The following is a 16,513-nucleotide window of genomic DNA, read 5'->3' as shown; positions in this document are numbered from 1 at the left end:
CGCACCAATGCACACAACTCAACAGCACAAGACGCAAGCTTACTTTTAAAGGAATATTAGAAATTGTTTAAACACAGTGTCCTGATGTCAGGGAAAGGCACAACAACCCCTTTACTTGAAGTAACTAAGTGACTTGATTTGACAGGACTCACCACCAGTCCGACAGGAACGCTCTCCTGGGTCGCCTAGAGACGAGGCTTCTTTGGTGGTTTATATGCTTCAGGTCATAAATGACTGCTGCCACCTGGCGTCTGACGAACAGCACTGCTACTCAAGTAACTACCAGCAACATTCAGCGATTTGTATTTGTATAGATATATTTAGAGGCGATAACTGATACAAACATCGAACTTACCCAGTTTATGACAAACAATAAGGTATATATTTTTTAATGATTAAAAATACAAATTAGATACTATATATCTAAACCACCTTAATTTGTATTCAATATAGACAAAGACAAAGGTCTGCAAAATAAAAACACTCGTGTATTTTGCATATTTTCCTTCCATTAGTCTCACTAGTATTTGCCTGTAGTATCTGACATTAGCGTGCATATTTTGAAATTTACACAACATGTATTTGTGATTATGATGTGAATAAAGACTTACTACATGTAAAATGGATGATGGTTTGGATATTTACATGAATAATTTGTCCGTGTACTCACCTTGTATTTATGACGCAGTGCTGATAGGTGTAAAATCATTGCCGCACAGGAGGCCTTTAAAAGGATGATATGTCACTGTAAAGCAAGATGTGAATAATTAAGATAATGATCAATAAGATTTAGTTAGTGGCTTCAGTTTTTCAGAGTTATGGTTCTATTTTGCTGGCAGGCTGTCACACCTTACTGTGAAAGCCACCGTCAACGTTATTATTACTTGTTCTTGTTCTACTTGTTCGTTTCCTAAGTCAAAATGTAATGTAAATGTTATGCAAATGAAAATCTGTTTCTTTCATTCCCTCTCCTTCAGTATGATTCTGTTTGCAGATATTTAACATCCTTATCTGAGTTCAGACTGTCAAAAAAATAGAGATACCCCGTTTATAAGTTAAAATAACTTGCAAAATGTTTGACATAACAAAATAAAGTATGCAGAGTGCCTATTTCTATACATCACGAGGTTATGTCGAGCTCCGTCTTCCTCACCCATCCCCCCAACCCCTCTCTTTCCCTCTGTCTCATCCCTCCTTCTGTACAGTATCTGTGGAACCTCAAGGTGAACTAGGCGGGGCCGGAACCTGATCTCTGTGTTGCTGCAGAAACCACATCCTAAGTTTCTAAATCAGGCAACATCATCTATACATAGACAATATGAGACAGTTCTGCAGCTCCTGCCAGATGTACAGATGCAAGCACACAAACACACACACACATACAGAGCTGTCCACTCTGAATGTAAATGCCCTCTATTGCTGAACTCTCAGTATGCTAACGAGCCTTTAAAAAGCCATGTCACCTCGCTAATGAATATGCATCAGCGGCCCGGTGAGGGTGACCTGTAGGGATGGGACAGAGGTCACAAGAGGTGGGGCATGAGGAAGAAGGACCAGCGCTCCCGTGAGACCTGAATGGACAAAAAAGAACACATTCACCCCAACACATAACACACACACAAACAGGAAAGCAAGACAAGATGAGTGAGCTGCAGCTTCACCTATACCAACCCCAACCCTATCGGGTCCCACCCTCTCTCGCGCTCTCTCTCGATCCAGCTCTCACACACCTGCACTGCTCTTCCTGATGTCTAAAAGCTGGTGGGGCACAAAAACAAAAGGGCAACGTGCCGATACCTACCTTACCTCACTGTTTCTCTCCGCCTCTTTGGGTCTGTCATCTTTTCTCTTCCTCTTCCACTTCTCTGTAAAGAAAAGGAGTATATGCGAGTCTGAATACTGCTGCTGGGACGTGTGAATACAGGTATGTTTCTGGTTCCTATTACATTTTCTCTTTGTTTCATCATTCAAAACAGCTTTAATGCATTAATATCTAAACTGTGCTGAAAATATCTAAAGTGTGTGAAAATTAACAGTGTCAAAATTCAAGGATGCACAACAGATTACAAAAATATCAATCAAATCTGAGCAGATCATTTTATTGTTTACTGGATATAGACTTCAGTAAAAACAACACTATGACTGTGATTCATTTATCTATTTCTAATTTCTGTTGAAGTGATTTTCTTTTCACACAAAATATCAAGCAGTTGTAAAAAAAAACGGTGACAAATTCCAATGTCAAGCTGAAAACAAGGCTGTTGTTGTAATACTGTCTTAAACTTATTACTGTCATCTCACAATGACAGTATATGATATATAGCATACTGTGTATGTACTATGATGTATTGTATACTGCAAATGTGACGTAAGCAGTGTTGTTGGAACAGGTGCATGATTCATGTCATTATCACCACTGCAGTCTGTCTGTCTGTCCGTCTGTCTATCTATCTATCTATCTATCTATCTATCTATCTATCTATCTGTGTCTCACACTGTCTCACAAGCACATCAGAATCTAAAATCATGCTTAAAATACACATCAAGAACATCAAAAGCTGAGCACTGCCCATATTAGATATGCTTTTTGGCATCACTGCTTCTGTTTGCTCCTGGAGCTGTTAGCGTATCAGCGGTGGTTTCTGTTTGAGCCTATCTTTTCAGACGAAACTGGTGTATAATCTGGAAAATGCAGACATAAACTGAGATCAGTGTCTGCTTGGGTGTGATCCTTATCTGCTGATTCAGCCCCCTGATACTCAATACCTGTAATGTCTGCAGAATAGAAGATAACATAACAAAACATTTTCACACTACAGAGTCAAATTTTGACAGTAGAACTTTCCTCTCATTAAGTTTGTTTGCCTGCACTAAACTTGACCTTGGCATATGATTCTTACCTCTGGCAGCTCAGTGTGGAACAGCAGAGGTCCACGCGTGACGCCTCAACCCCCCACCTTACCCCGCACCTCACTGTCAGCAGGTTTGGCAGAGGCAGCAGCTTTCATATCCTGTGTTCAAGAGTTATTGCCAGGCCAGCAGAAACAGGAGAAGTCATTTGACACTGGTGGTCATTCAGAGTCTATAAGCATATTATTGCTTCAAATGTCTGATCGATAGCATTTATCAAAACTCTGCTTTGGCGTGTTTGAGTGTTTATGTGGTTTGCTTGGATGGATCTTCGAATTTATCTTTTGCATTTACAGCTGTAACTATGTAGTCTGCTTTGTTGAGGTGTAATGTTCTATATATTGCAAATGTTGTGATTATTTTAATGGCTGAGCTATCATTTTCTGCACCTCTGCTTTCTTGCCAGTTAAATTCAGAATCCAGTGTCACTGCTGCAACAATGACTGGGATCCGTCGAGCTGCACCGAGCACCTCATCTATCCCCACTAATTTGCCAAGTGCAACAGCCACCCCAGGCGAAAAACAACCTGGAGGCCAGAATCCCAACAAGTTCATGAATGAACTACGCCACATCCACAGTGAGTTAGAAGTTAATGTTTATACCCATGGATTAAAATCTGAGTTGGTGGATAAGTATAATAGGTATAGGAAGGTGGATAGGTACAATCATGAAAGTTTCTAATGTGAGGGAGCTAAATTTTATTTCATACTATGCATAGGAATTTGGGGAATAACTGGAAGACTGCTCTGTCCTGGTTAAGGAATATGAATGAGGCAGCAATTCACACATGGTCAAGACGTTTGAAAATTGAAATATTTAAAATCTACAAGATTCGAAGTTGGCTGAAGTTTGAAGCCACTGGGAGTGTCTTGTTTTCAGGAATCTGTTCATGAATGGGGAAGGGTCACACTGCTTATAACAGGAAAAACATATGCTCTAATGGCACAAATATGAAGCCACATTCAAAATTGCTTACAAAATAGTTACAAGTACCTTATCTGCTTGTTTGCCCTTGTGTGGAAATATTCCTTTTCATTGTTTTCATTGTTGGCTGTAGTTCAAATCAGCCAGCACTGCACATTGTTATGTGCATGAATAATATATTGGTAAATCAAAACTGCAAGTCATGAAAAAAGTCATCTTGGACTTGAATATGTCCCTTGACATCAGTGTCATACATTGCTTAAATGACACTTTAGAACAAGCAGAATACACAGGAAATGGGCAAATGACAACAACTTACAGCATACTGTAATCAGTACTACACCACCACCACAAAATATGACAATATTTCTGACAAAAATGCAGTATTGGCTTGGATTGCATTGCATTTCTCAGTGTACTTAATATTTTGTTCACTCTTTGTATGTATGAATCAGATAGTAGACAAAAAGTTTTGTTTTCCCCAGCTAAAGCTAGTTGAGGGGAAATTCAGGGATAAGATATTGAACACTGAGTTCAAGTGGCTAACTAGAAGTGTTTAAAATATCTATGTCTCATCAATGTGTTTGGTGGATTCGCAGTGCCGTCATGGGCTGTTGCCGCACTTTGTATCGTGAGCTTGTGTGTTGTGCTGTCGTGTGCTGTATGTGTGTGGAAAAAGTGCTTGAAAAAGAAGGACAAGGACAAAGAAAAAGAAAAGGACAAGAAAAAGGAAAAAGAGAAGAGCAAGGGAGGTTTTGACACCGAAATGGATGGAGGTTACAATGAGGTAAGCTACACACACACATACACAGACTCCTGCTGCAGACGCATTGTCCTTGCAATGTATCATGGTCCTGACATTCGGGTCACCCAGGACTAGTAAAACTGTCAAGACACGTTAAGACTAATGGATGTCTGGCGCATCCCTTATGTTATAGTAAAACTTGAGGTGTGAAATAAGTTGTTTCGGAGGGTTGGACTGTATTCGAGGATGCATGTCACATTTATACAAACTGTCAATATGGAATTTGCCTGCCCCTTTTAAACAATAAATAAACTTTAGATAATGAAATGATCTTTAACTATGTCTGGCTGTGTGATGCTGCACAGCATAATGTAGTAACACAACACTCAACAACTTGTGAGGCAGGTTATTTGAGAAGAAGTTTTTAAAATTTCCATGCAATGTGTGTCTATGTGTGTGCACAGCCCCTGAAAGACCAACTGAACAAAGAAACAGATCTGTCAGATAATGAACCCAAGGAGGATGAGAAGCTGGGCAGACTACATTTCACATTAGATTACAACTTCACAGATAATACGGTGAGCTTGTGTGATTCAGTATGACATGCTTTTTTTCCCCACCATCTGCCAACTCTAAAATGTCACATTTTAATACCTCTCTCTTTTTCCTGCCAATTAGCCAGATTCAATTTTCTCTCCATTACATTCTTCTGCTGTCACATCTTAGCTGGTGGTCGGCATTCTGCAGGCCGCAGAGCTTCCTGCGATGGATGTGGGAGGCAGTTCTGACCCTTATGTTAAACTCTATCTGCTACCGGACAAAAAGAAAAAGTTTGAAACCAAAGTTCATAGGAAGACTCTGGAACCAAACTTCAATGAGACTTTTACTTTTAAGGTAAATTCAACAAATGCAAATATACTTATTCATCCACACTTGGGTCATTATTTGCACATGACATGTTGCAAATTATTGTGTCCGGTTTGTGCAGGTAGCATACACTGAGCTGGGCGGGAAGACGCTGGTGATGACTGTGTACGACTTTGACCGTTTCTCAAAGCATGATGCCATCGGAGCTGTGAAGATACCGATGAGCAGTGTGGACTTCAGCCAGTCTCTGCAGGAGTGGAGGGATCTGCAGAAGGCAGAGAAAGAGGAGGTGTGATCAAACTGACAGAGAAGGAAAGGAGTTGAACTTAAAGAGAGAGGCACAAGTTGGATGCTTTTCGAAAACAGCTGCTCTTTTAAATTAGTTTCTTTCCATTCCACAATGTGTTTCTTTGTGTTTAGGAAGCAAGGTGACTGCTGGTTGATGTCTCCTTGTTTGAGTAAAATCAAATACTTTCTTGTGTTGATATGTAAACTTTATTTCAAAACCAGGAACCTCCGTCTCTGAGAGAAACTGCAGCCTCTTCAGAACATTTCTTAGATTTAGGATTCATGATTTAAGATATTAGGCATTCTTCCAACTACTTCTTTCTGTGTATCAGAGCGAGCGGCTTGGAGACATATGCTTGTCGTTGAGGTATGTGCCTACTGCAGGGAAGCTGACGGTGGTGATTCTGGAGGCCAAAAACCTGAAGAAAATGGATGTTGGTGGATTATCAGGTGAGTCAAGCAGCAATTTAAACTCTCTGTCATTTTCCTCTTAATAAAATGCCAGAGAACTTTTAATATAAACAACTTTTGTATCCGTCTAGTAAAATTGTTTGATCATTTTAAACACCTAAAGTAATAAGAAACAGAAATATGTTTCAGTATGTGCTGTTATATCAGTAGATGCACCCTAATACCCCAGATTTTTATTTTTTTTTAGCTCTAGTTGATCATTAAAGTGTTATAATTACCTTTTAAGTGGAGAGTCCAATTTCAAGAAGGTTCTATTTAAGGTAAATTGGGAACTACTACAATAGATGTTGTGTTTCCCTGATGGAGTTATTGCATCGGTGCCAGACTGTTGGTCTGCTGCTCTGACATAAAACCTCCCTGTTCTCGCTACCAGACCCTTATGTGAAGATCCACTTAATGCAGAATGGGAAAAGACTCAAGAAGAAGAAAACAACGATAAAGAAAAACACTTTGAACCCTTACTACAATGAATCTTTCAGCTTTGAAGTCCCATGTGAACAAATAGAGGTACATATATTTGTACACGCACATACATATGAGTGGATATGGACACAATCTCTAGAAATTGATTTTTTGTGTGTTTCATTCGCAGAAAGTACAGGTAGCAGTGACTGTTCTGGACTACGATAAGATTGGGAAGAATGACGCCATCGGTAAGGTGCTGCTGGGTGGTAACAGCACTGGAACTGAGCAACACCATTGGTCAGACATGTTGGCTAACCCTCGACGGCCAATCGCCCAGTGGCATAGCCTCAAGTCAGAGGATGAAGTCAATGCTCTAATTTCCAACAAGAAGTAAACCTGTGACCCGTCGGCAATGGAACCCTGCATTTACCTCAACTACTTCCAATTTATGTTCCTTCTTCTCCCCTAATTCCCCTTAAAAAAAATGTTAAGCTACTTAACTGAGTAAATGTACCCAGTGATACTCTGCTTCACCCTTGACACTATCCAAGTCACTACTACAGACTTTAAGCTTTCTTCCCTCAGTAACTCCCTGCTCCTGCTTCTACCTTAACTGTTATTTTAAACAAGGATGTATCACTATGTACAGTGCTATTAAACCAAATTAGACTTTTTTAACTTATGAGAGTCATCTGTTCTGTGCTGTTCAACATGTACAGTGCAATGACATAAACACAACTAACCTGCAGGGGGTGACAATCCAAAGCACTGAAATGAAAAGGAGCTCCTCACACGGCTACAAGAGCATTTGCTCTCTACTTTCATAATCACTGATATAATTAGCTGTTGTAAATTCTACTGAAAGCAAGGTTTGTACACTACATTTCCATTTTATCCCACTGCAACATTTTACAACAAAAATAATATTTATAGAAGCTAAGGCAGTGCACTAATTATGGTGTTGGAATGCATGAGAGAAAAGCCAAGATTATGGCTCGACATGATAATTTACAGACTGGTTTCTCTGCATCATTAAAGCCAAAGGGTGTAGAGAATAGGCCTGGATCTCAGTGAGAATGTTTATCTGTCTTGAGAATTATGAAATAGTCCTTTGTCAAAGCTGACTTGCCATAATAGGAAAACCATGTTACTATCGGCATAACAATGGCTTGTTTTAATAATAAAAGCATACATCATACAAGGACCTTAAAACTGAGGCAACTAAATGCACTCCATTTGTTTAAATTTTGTTTTTTTTACACCTGATAAAATACCCTTTGTGAAAAAAAATGTTTCTCTCTCTAAGTCGTGTCCAATGTGATACACTTAAAATGGTGTGGAGACAATGTTTAGAAATTAATGCTACTTGGGAAATGAGGTGTAAAGCATCACTTATTTTTCCTAATTTATTGGGAGGCGGTACATGTCAACACACTTCACAATATTTTCCTCTGCCTCTTAATGATCAATACAGATGTGAAATGTATGGCAACATCACAGAAATCAAAACGGCATGCTCACAGACTGTCTGCCTCAGAATGCCACAGTATTATTTAGATGGCACTTATTCCTTTCCTGATACAGAATGAATATGCACAGTGCTGTTGAAAATAGCAGTAATATTGGAATCAGTACTCTGCTATATATGGTGGTGGCGCAATGGTTAAGTCTCTGGACTACTAATCGGAAGGTCAGAGGTTCAAACCCCGATGCGGCCACTGTTGGGCCCTTGAGCAAAGCCCTTAACCCGTCCTGCTCCAGGGGCGCTGTACCGTGGCTGACCCTACGCTCTGACCCCCCAATTGGGGGGATATGGGTTAGTTTCCCCTCGTGGGATTAATAAGGGATAATAAATATAGTATAGATGTTGCTTTTATTGTCAGCAACCATATACAGTACACGGTTATGCAACACTGAGCAGACTTTTTTATTTTTTAAATATAGATTTTATTCAAATGTTGTGGCTGAGGTACTGGGCTCAAGTATCTGAAAGATGTTTTTTTCATTTAATACAAAACTTTATCTTCTAAAACTAAATGGAAACACACACACACACATATATATATATACAATGGTGGAAAAAAGTTTTTGGACATCCCATGCATTTGTGAAATATTGCATTAACAATCACTCTTAGGTCTTCTAGTGCGATGTGTTTTAGTACAGTCACAGCCAATGACACAAATCAAGAATTTAGTTTTGTTAGTTTTTCTTGTAAACAATAAACAAATTAAATATCATTTGTATTTGTTTGTGCCTGTCTAATGCAGTCACACCTTTTGAAACACAATAAAGATTTTCCACAAAAATTCCATGATACTTTTTGAGATTGTGTAAAATTTTAAGGGTGTCCGAAAACTTTTTTCCTCCACTGCACTGCATACACAAAATCATCAACTCATGGCTTGACATTTAATTTATGCTTTTTCTTTTCTTAGAAAACCATATATACAAAAATACAGCATGCCAGGTCAATTCTGTTTATCAACACTTTAGGTGACTTTTAAACTAATTACTAAATATTATTACCTTAATTACTAAGCAAACAAAGATAAACAAGTAGCTTAAGTATCTTAGCTAACGTTAAATACACCGGACATGTTTAGTCACTCGTCGGAAAACAAAACTATCTGACAAAATTATCTCCAAATTGTAACTTTGAGTTAGGTTTCATTAGCTGGGTGACTTAACGTTAGGTAATACATATATTTTTCGCCAGGCTAACTTTAAATTAGCTAACGTTAAACCGGATACAGTACGTAACGTCAGCGAATTCGACAGCTGCTAGCTTAATAGTTTTGTTTTTTTGCTAGCTAGTTCAGCTAATTTATTTGCTGAGGCTTCTGCTCTAAAGTCCGCAGGGTTTCATAACAGTAGTTTAAAGTTACCATATTGTTATTTTTTTCTATTTGGCATAAAACTAGCTTAATTTGAACTGGTTCAGGTGACTGTTGTGAGAATGGGATTAAGTTGCCACCTCTTTAGCTCAGTAGCTTCAAAGCTCGCTTCTGCTTGTGTGCATCCGTTAAAACTGTCCCTCCCGTGTCATGTGGGCAGCCTGAATTTTCAGTTTTGAGGTGAAATGGATGAAGAGACAGACCTGCGGGTTAACACGAAGACACACGGAGGTGAAAGCCCCAGCCTGCCTGCTGTACGCTGAGGATGTGACAGAGAGCAGAGCAGCTTACCTGCCCACACAGGTGTAGGCTACTCGTCATCCGCTCAGGGGGGCTGTCGCGTCCAGGTAGGTCTTACAGGTAACGACCAGGCATCGTCCCCGGTGCTACCAAACATCCTAAACCCTTTCCTCTCGGGACAGCTGAGATGCACCGTTAACGTTTCGGCGGGACTTCCTTTCGGACTCTGAGATGAACTTAAAGTGGACAGTGAAACGATTTCTTCTTATGTCGTTTTCAGTCTCCCACTTGCTGTTACTTGAGGGTGAGTCAGACCGTTTTACCCATCCAGAGTGCTTCTGTAATCTTGTAATAAAGTTTGCTACACAGATTTGAATGGAAACTATAATGGCATAGAGATAAGTGGTGATTTCTTATATAACTGAGCCACAACGTCCTTGGAGTAGCTCAAGTACTGTAAATACGGGATTCACCTCACTTGCTCTTTATCAATATAATCTGTCAAACATAAGTCACTTTTGCAAATATCATTGTGTAAAGCTGTTCTCCCATCTTGCCTCTTCATATTCTTGTGTCCTGACATGACATCTAACTACAGATGTACATTGCAAAAGTGATTTAGACTTGCCACCTATGGATCTACTTTTAACATTATAGATGATTTTACATTGCATGTGTACCCCGTATCTGTCTGACAGGTTAAAAACTTTAATTCTATTTGTGTAACTTTGCATGTAGGAGCTCAGAGTCGACTTTCAGTGGCGGAAGGAAGACCACAGAGGTAAATAAATGAAAGAAAGAAATGGGCAGATAATCTGTTATTAATATTAATACTAAATAATGCAGTGCCAGAAGTAATCCCTGTGATTTTTCACAGGTCATTATCATCCCAGGTCATAGGATGATCATGATAAATGCATTTACACTTGCTGTTTCAGTCTAGTGTGTGTGACTTAGACAGTGTGTGAGTGTGTGCGTACTTGCACTTGTGCGTGTGAGGGTTCAGTAAAGACTGGTGCGGAGCCTGAATTCAAGTGGTGTAAAGTGCACTTAAGTCTCCCCTCTGACTGTTTCTTCCCACTAATGTTCATGTTTGTGTGTGTGCAGAAGGGCTAATGCACTTCGGAGGAAACGGGATCTCCTCGGGGAGGAGGTTTGTACACTACACCTAAGAGAACCAGAGGAGGTCAGGGCACCCACATGCGCACAACACCCTAACCGGCACAAAGCTATCTTTGTAAAGAATGAGACACACTCACTAACACATACACTTTCTCCCATTCAACCTGACGCAACTTTTAAGTTACAGCAGCAGGTACACCGATGGTAACTGCACTGTGTCAGTAAAGCTGTTAGAGCTTGAGAATAACTGAAGGAACTCCTCTAAGTGTCTATTGTTTATTGTTTTCCAAGACATACAGACCATTGCTGTCAGAAGGTGCTCTGTCACGCAGCATTTTGCACAACTACACAGCCAGAGATGCCTCTTCAGGTAAACACACTGCCTGTGAAGTGACTCCAAATGCATTTAAAGAAACTTAAAACTAATTACCCAGCTCGATTAGGATGAGAGAACTTGAGTTTGTTCGTGTCTTTCCCAGAATATTGCGGATGCCTCAATGGTGGCTGGTGTCAGGAGGGCGGTGTGTGTGACTGTGCTCAGTTCCAGGCACTGGGAGACCGCTGCCAGATCAGTGAGTAACACACATCTTCATTTTGTGTCAGCTCAGATTCATCTCAACCACACATGCACCATTCCTGGTATGCAACAGATCAGCTGCTTTCCCATGTTTAATAACAGTAACTTTTTTTTAATAACAGCATACAGTTACACACTCAGTTATGCAAGAATGAGAGCATGTATGAGACTCTCCAATCATTCAACAAACGTTAATTACCTGCACACACTCCAGCATTAATTATCAGATTTCCCCAGAATCTCTCTCTCTCTTTTTCTCTCTATCTCTCTTTGTTGATACAAATCCACCACCCTCCATCTCCATTCAGCCCACGCCTACACACACATAGACATCGAGTTTACTCCCTAGAGAAGCAGATATAAAGTCACTTGAACTAAGGTAATAGGGTAAGGGCTGAGTGATGGAGTTTCTGGTTTCTATATTCTGAACAGGCTCCTTATACTGTATATCAGGAGATCTGAGGTCACAATGATTGTAAAGACATTTTTCATTTCAATGAACTAATTTAGTGTTGACACACACGTTCGAAACTATATTGTTGTATAAAGATCTGCGACTGAAATGAGGCTTGAAATGAAATCCTGAAACAGACTATTGAAAAGATGCAGAGTATGTGATTCTTAAAAAGATGAAAGCTTCTTCCAAGAAATATAATCAAACTTCATAGCTGTAACACAGATTTTAAATATTAGGGCAACAAAGCTGATGCTGGTCCTAGAAATATTAAATAAGACTGGGAAATTTTGTTAATTGAAACACTGATGTCTTGCGATTAAGATATGTAAAGTGGAATTAATATCGTCAGCATGACAAAACATTCACTAATAAGATTACAAGATGTGATTCACTGTCACCACCCCCTACCCCCTCAGATTTTGGGAAGAGTCTGAGACAGCATCTTGGCATAGCCAGCTGTGGGGATTTCCTGTAACAAAGGGCTTTTAGAAAATTCAGGTGTTCATTTTCCACTGATAAGTTCAATGAAATCGAAGATGATGAAAGACACGAGGATGATAAAAGAGATCAGATGTATGACTTGCTCTCTCCGTTTTAGTTAAGTGTCAGTTTCTGCTGGAATTTACTTGTGTCATCACATGAAATTGAGCCACTTCATCATCACAAGAATCTTTTCTGAGTGAATAACCTATTTTTCCCTCTCTCAGTACCTAACCAGGGCCAGGATAGAGACGGGATCTGCAGGTCGTGGGGTCAGCACCACTACGAAACCTTTGATGGAATCTACTTCTACTTCCCAGGAACCTGCTCTTACATTCTGGCCCAGGACTGCCATTCAGCCACACCACAGTACACGGTGTGGGTAAGGCCAATATTCAGCTTTCATGTATGAATAGCACTTTAGCTCCTTACCATCCTGCCAGGTCACATAAAGAAGCTGAAACTTAGTGATATTTGGCTGCTTATACCAAGCAAAATACCTCAAGAAACAGAGCTATATAAGGCTGCGTGCCAATACACAGTTATTGTGAACCTCATATAAATTGTAATTCACATATTGGCAAACATTATTTTCCTCTTGACCTAAGTGAAGAATTTTGCAACTGATAATTGAAAAAAAGCAGACATAAACCTGTTTGAGTTGTCTTAGTTATTTCACATTGCATTTGAAAATCATATTAAACAACTGATTTCTCTTTATTGCCTACACACCATTTGATTAAAAGTAGCAAATCTGTTGTGCGAACAAGTATTTATGCTTTTAGCAAAAGCCTTTTTCTCTATACAGAATACCTCCATTGTTTTCTAAAACTCTAAAAATAGCATCAGTAGCTAGTGCCTTTGTTAAATAGTTTTTATTCATGATTAAGTTCTTTTCAAAATGAATGTTCTAAAGTGTTTTTAATCCTGTTGCCTCTTGCATCTATTGTTGCATATTGTTTGATGGCAACAATTCACGTACCTCACTAGCCATTTGTAGCCATTGACGGCAGCATCATTACCAGACAGTTGACTGTGGTTTTTTAGAATGCCAGCTCAGATTACAGATAGTTTCTAATCCCTATTTAATAAATTTCCACGCTTTCCCCTCAGTGACCCTTTCTTTGATTCTCTTTCATCGGTAGAGATGAGTGATAACGTTGATATTCAGCTTTCCAAATTATTGTTCAGAGGAGGGAAGTAAAAAGTAGGCAGGACTCATTTTAATTCCCAGTTGTGAGTGTTGCTGCTTCTGCGTAATCATCTACAAACAATACAGAGACACAGGGAAAAAATTCCTACACTACACTGAATGCTAAATCTTATTTAGCCTAAGCTATGTATGCAGCCTTTCAAGAATTCGCAAGCTACAGTAGAAGAGAAGAAGAATCAACAAGTTATGTAGATTTCCTTTTATATATTGAATGCCATGTTATTCATAAAATTATAAATGCAAGTGAAAAATATAAATGCCAATGAAATCCACAATGAAAAAAATTAATGCCACAATACATGTATAAACAAGTCAATGCCTACATTTTAAAATCTGTCGACTGTTACTCCCAACAAACAAGACTTCAGTGAACATCACTGGCTACTCATAGGTTCACATTTAGTAAGGTATGGTTTTTTTTGCTTATAATAAAAACTGTTACATAAATGTCATAAAATCTACAGAGTATTGACCGTAAACAGCTTTTCAGCTTCAAGTGCTGTAAATAATTATACACCTGAGTATATTTTATCAAATTCATGTGATATGGCTTTAGGGACACAAATCTCATTCCTGGCAGAGGTACAAAGTTGCATCCCAGGTTTTTATATATAGCAATTTATTATGCCATTTATTTGTTTCATTTGTTCATTTATTTCATTGGCATATCTATTGATATCAGTTTGAACAAAATGGCATTTTGTCGCTTTGAAGAATGCAGGGAAATCCTGTTGTTTGAACGTCAGCACAAAAACTGAGGTTTAGATGAATGTGAATCACTTTACCAAAGTTAGTGATGAACGTCACCATAGCAACGCTCTTTATCTCTGTATCTGGATATTGCCTGCCACTGCCAAAGGACTCAGTGATAGAAGTCTGTGTCGCTCCAGCATCATCTTTCTTCTTACTTCAGTCTGACTTACTTTGCACCTAAAGAGATGTAGTTTGCATATGACTATGACAGGTGTAAAGGGAAGTAGTTGTTATTAACTGGTGGTAGCATATTTACTGAGTTTAGATATCAATCTCTTAATATTGGAATTGATCCTAGAACAGAACCAGAAACTATCCCGTATTTCAGTACTGATCAGCACTCCACTATCGATCATCTTTTTTATCTTCTCAGGTTCATAACAGTAGAGTTTGTGATGGAAGCGTGTATTCATGTCCAAGAGCGCTCAGCCTGTTCTTCCCAAATGAGGAGGAGATCCACATCTCTGGATATCGGGTTCACCAGGGAGGTCGCAGGTGTGTGTTTGTCTGCAAAGGTGTAGAAATAACAAGACTGGGTATGAGTTAACTGTAAGAAAAAAAGTGAAACAAGATCTCAGTTACTCACCACATCATCCACACCCACTGGAAAATCACTATAGAGCATTTGGAACATGTTTTTTTTTTTTTAAAGGCCTGACTTCACCAGACTGTCTCTTAGTGTGTCTGTCTCTGTGAAATGTCAGGCTAAGTTTGCCTCAGACTGTGGGCGGTGTGTTTATTGAGAGACTGGCCGATTACCTGCTTGTGAAGAGTGTGTTTGGCTTCTCTCTGGCCTGGGATGGAGGCTCGGGTGTTTACCTGAAGATGAGCGAGGAGCACCAGGGTGCCCCGTGTGGGCTGTGTGGGAACTTCAACCACATTGCTGGCGATGACCTCACCACCGCTCGAGGTAAGACCGGCCCGACTGGCCCCTCATCCTCTTATCCCTTCTCTCAGCACCCACTCACTGCAATTATTGTTATTATATACTCAGCAGTGATTCTGGCCAATTATAGTAGCAATGGGACCTGGACAGACCAGAGTGGAAGGATAGGGGAGAACTGGTAGTTTGGGTTTGAATGGCTGGAAGAAGCAAGGATCTTTCCTCAGATGACCCGTAACATGAACTATGGTGCTTGCCTGCTTGTTTAGACAGAGAACTGTCCAGTAGAGAGAGGATGAACTCATGGAAGAGTGTAAACAAAAAGACTCCTACTGTAAAGCTGCTGTAGATTTGTTTTCACAATGCATTTACAAATAGCCAAATTTCCTTTTTGTGCCCTATTTAATTTTATGAGACCTTTATTTTAATTGAATTGAAATGAACAAAGTGAATATGTATGTGTGTGTTTCAATAATCTTTCACCTACATCCTGGCCTCATCCATGTGCTTTTATGCATTTAGTCAGTGCATATATACTGGGTCTCCATGCATAAACGCATGTGCATATGTGTTGGCTTTGTGTTTTAGGCATTCGGACAGATGAGCCTGCAATGTTTGCTAACAGCTGGGCAGTGGACCTGCCTCATGAGAGAGCCTGTCGCTCAGTAGATCTCGACTTCAATGGGCCCTGCCACTCTGAGTCAGATATGGATGTAAGAACCACAGAAACAGTATTACTACTCAATATTAGCACGTACAAAGTTAAATTCGTCCTACCATAGTACACCAAATTATATCTTGTACTCTTTTTGTTTGACAACTACTCAAATTTTTGTGTACCTCCCTGTTATTCCACTGTGTTCTGTATATTCACACTGTACTATTTTTGCTGTGAATATGTGCAGGATGCCATAGAGAAATGCAGTGCACTTCTCTTCTTCCCATTTCTGTCATGCCATGAAAACATCGATCCAAATCCCTTTGTTGCCAGCTGTGTCTCTGACCTCTGTGTGTAAGTCAAAACACGCAAAATGACGACTGAGTACATTTCACTTTTTGTTATAGTACAGACTTCCTACATTGAAATCAAGTCCCAAGCACAATTTCATCCTTTATTGCAGTTCTGATGATGAGGAAACGTTTTGTCGAGCCTTGGTTGAGTACACTCGAGCCTGCTCCCACGTTGGATATCCAGTAAGAGAGTGGAGAGACAGCTTCCCCTCTTGTAGTAAGTTACTACTGCAGATCTATGTAGTCTGTGAAAACACAGTGTGCTTTGC

The 16,513-nt window shown here is 39.6% G+C and overlaps 2 protein-coding genes across 2 annotated transcripts in view; both read left to right on the top strand.

Moving 5' to 3' along the window:
• The first annotated feature begins 1,580 nt into the window (after positions 1-1,580).
• Positions 1,581-7,293, top strand: syt1b (synaptotagmin Ib). The gene is made up of 9 exons (XM_023275373.3): positions 1,581-1,924; positions 3,317-3,488; positions 4,435-4,622; positions 5,045-5,158; positions 5,307-5,474; positions 5,569-5,736; positions 6,068-6,185; positions 6,580-6,713; positions 6,799-7,293. The coding sequence occupies exons 2-9, from the start codon at positions 3,350-3,352 to the stop codon at positions 7,003-7,005; spliced, it is 1,236 nt and encodes a 411-aa protein (XP_023131141.2). The 5' UTR covers positions 1,581-1,924; positions 3,317-3,349; the 3' UTR covers positions 7,006-7,293.
• Positions 7,294-9,730: 2,437 nt separating this feature from the next.
• Positions 9,731-16,513, top strand: part of otogl (otogelin-like) — a 28,088-nt gene continuing 21,305 nt past the window's right edge. The window contains exons 1-11 of the mRNA XM_035950536.2: positions 9,731-10,052; positions 10,487-10,529; positions 10,856-10,901; positions 11,162-11,240; positions 11,350-11,442; positions 12,612-12,766; positions 14,724-14,845; positions 15,055-15,260; positions 15,822-15,946; positions 16,139-16,245; positions 16,355-16,461. Coding sequence (XP_035806429.2) covers positions 9,980-10,052; positions 10,487-10,529; positions 10,856-10,901; positions 11,162-11,240; positions 11,350-11,442; positions 12,612-12,766; positions 14,724-14,845; positions 15,055-15,260; positions 15,822-15,946; positions 16,139-16,245; positions 16,355-16,461 — 1,156 coding nt within the window. The 5' untranslated portion in view covers positions 9,731-9,979. The remainder of the gene's footprint in view (positions 10,053-10,486; positions 10,530-10,855; positions 10,902-11,161; positions 11,241-11,349; positions 11,443-12,611; positions 12,767-14,723; positions 14,846-15,054; positions 15,261-15,821; positions 15,947-16,138; positions 16,246-16,354; positions 16,462-16,513) is intronic.

The sequence above is a fragment of the Amphiprion ocellaris genome, chromosome 3 (assembly GCF_022539595.1).
Source record: "Amphiprion ocellaris isolate individual 3 ecotype Okinawa chromosome 3, ASM2253959v1, whole genome shotgun sequence".
NCBI classification, from domain to species: domain Eukaryota; kingdom Metazoa; phylum Chordata; class Actinopteri; family Pomacentridae; genus Amphiprion; species Amphiprion ocellaris.
This window is presented reverse-complemented; position numbering and strand designations above follow the sequence as displayed.

Excerpts from the sequence above, each read along its gene's own strand:
- syt1b (XM_023275373.3), top strand. The coding sequence starts at position 3,350 with ATGACTGGGATCCGTCGAGCTGCACCGAGCACCTCATCTATCCCCACT. Across the intron at positions 5,737-6,067 it reads AGAAGGCAGAGAAAGAGGAG|AGCGAGCGGCTTGGAGACAT; the intron begins GTGTGATCAAAC and ends TCTGTGTATCAG. Across the intron at positions 6,714-6,798 it reads TCCCATGTGAACAAATAGAG|AAAGTACAGGTAGCAGTGAC; the intron begins GTACATATATTT and ends TTTCATTCGCAG.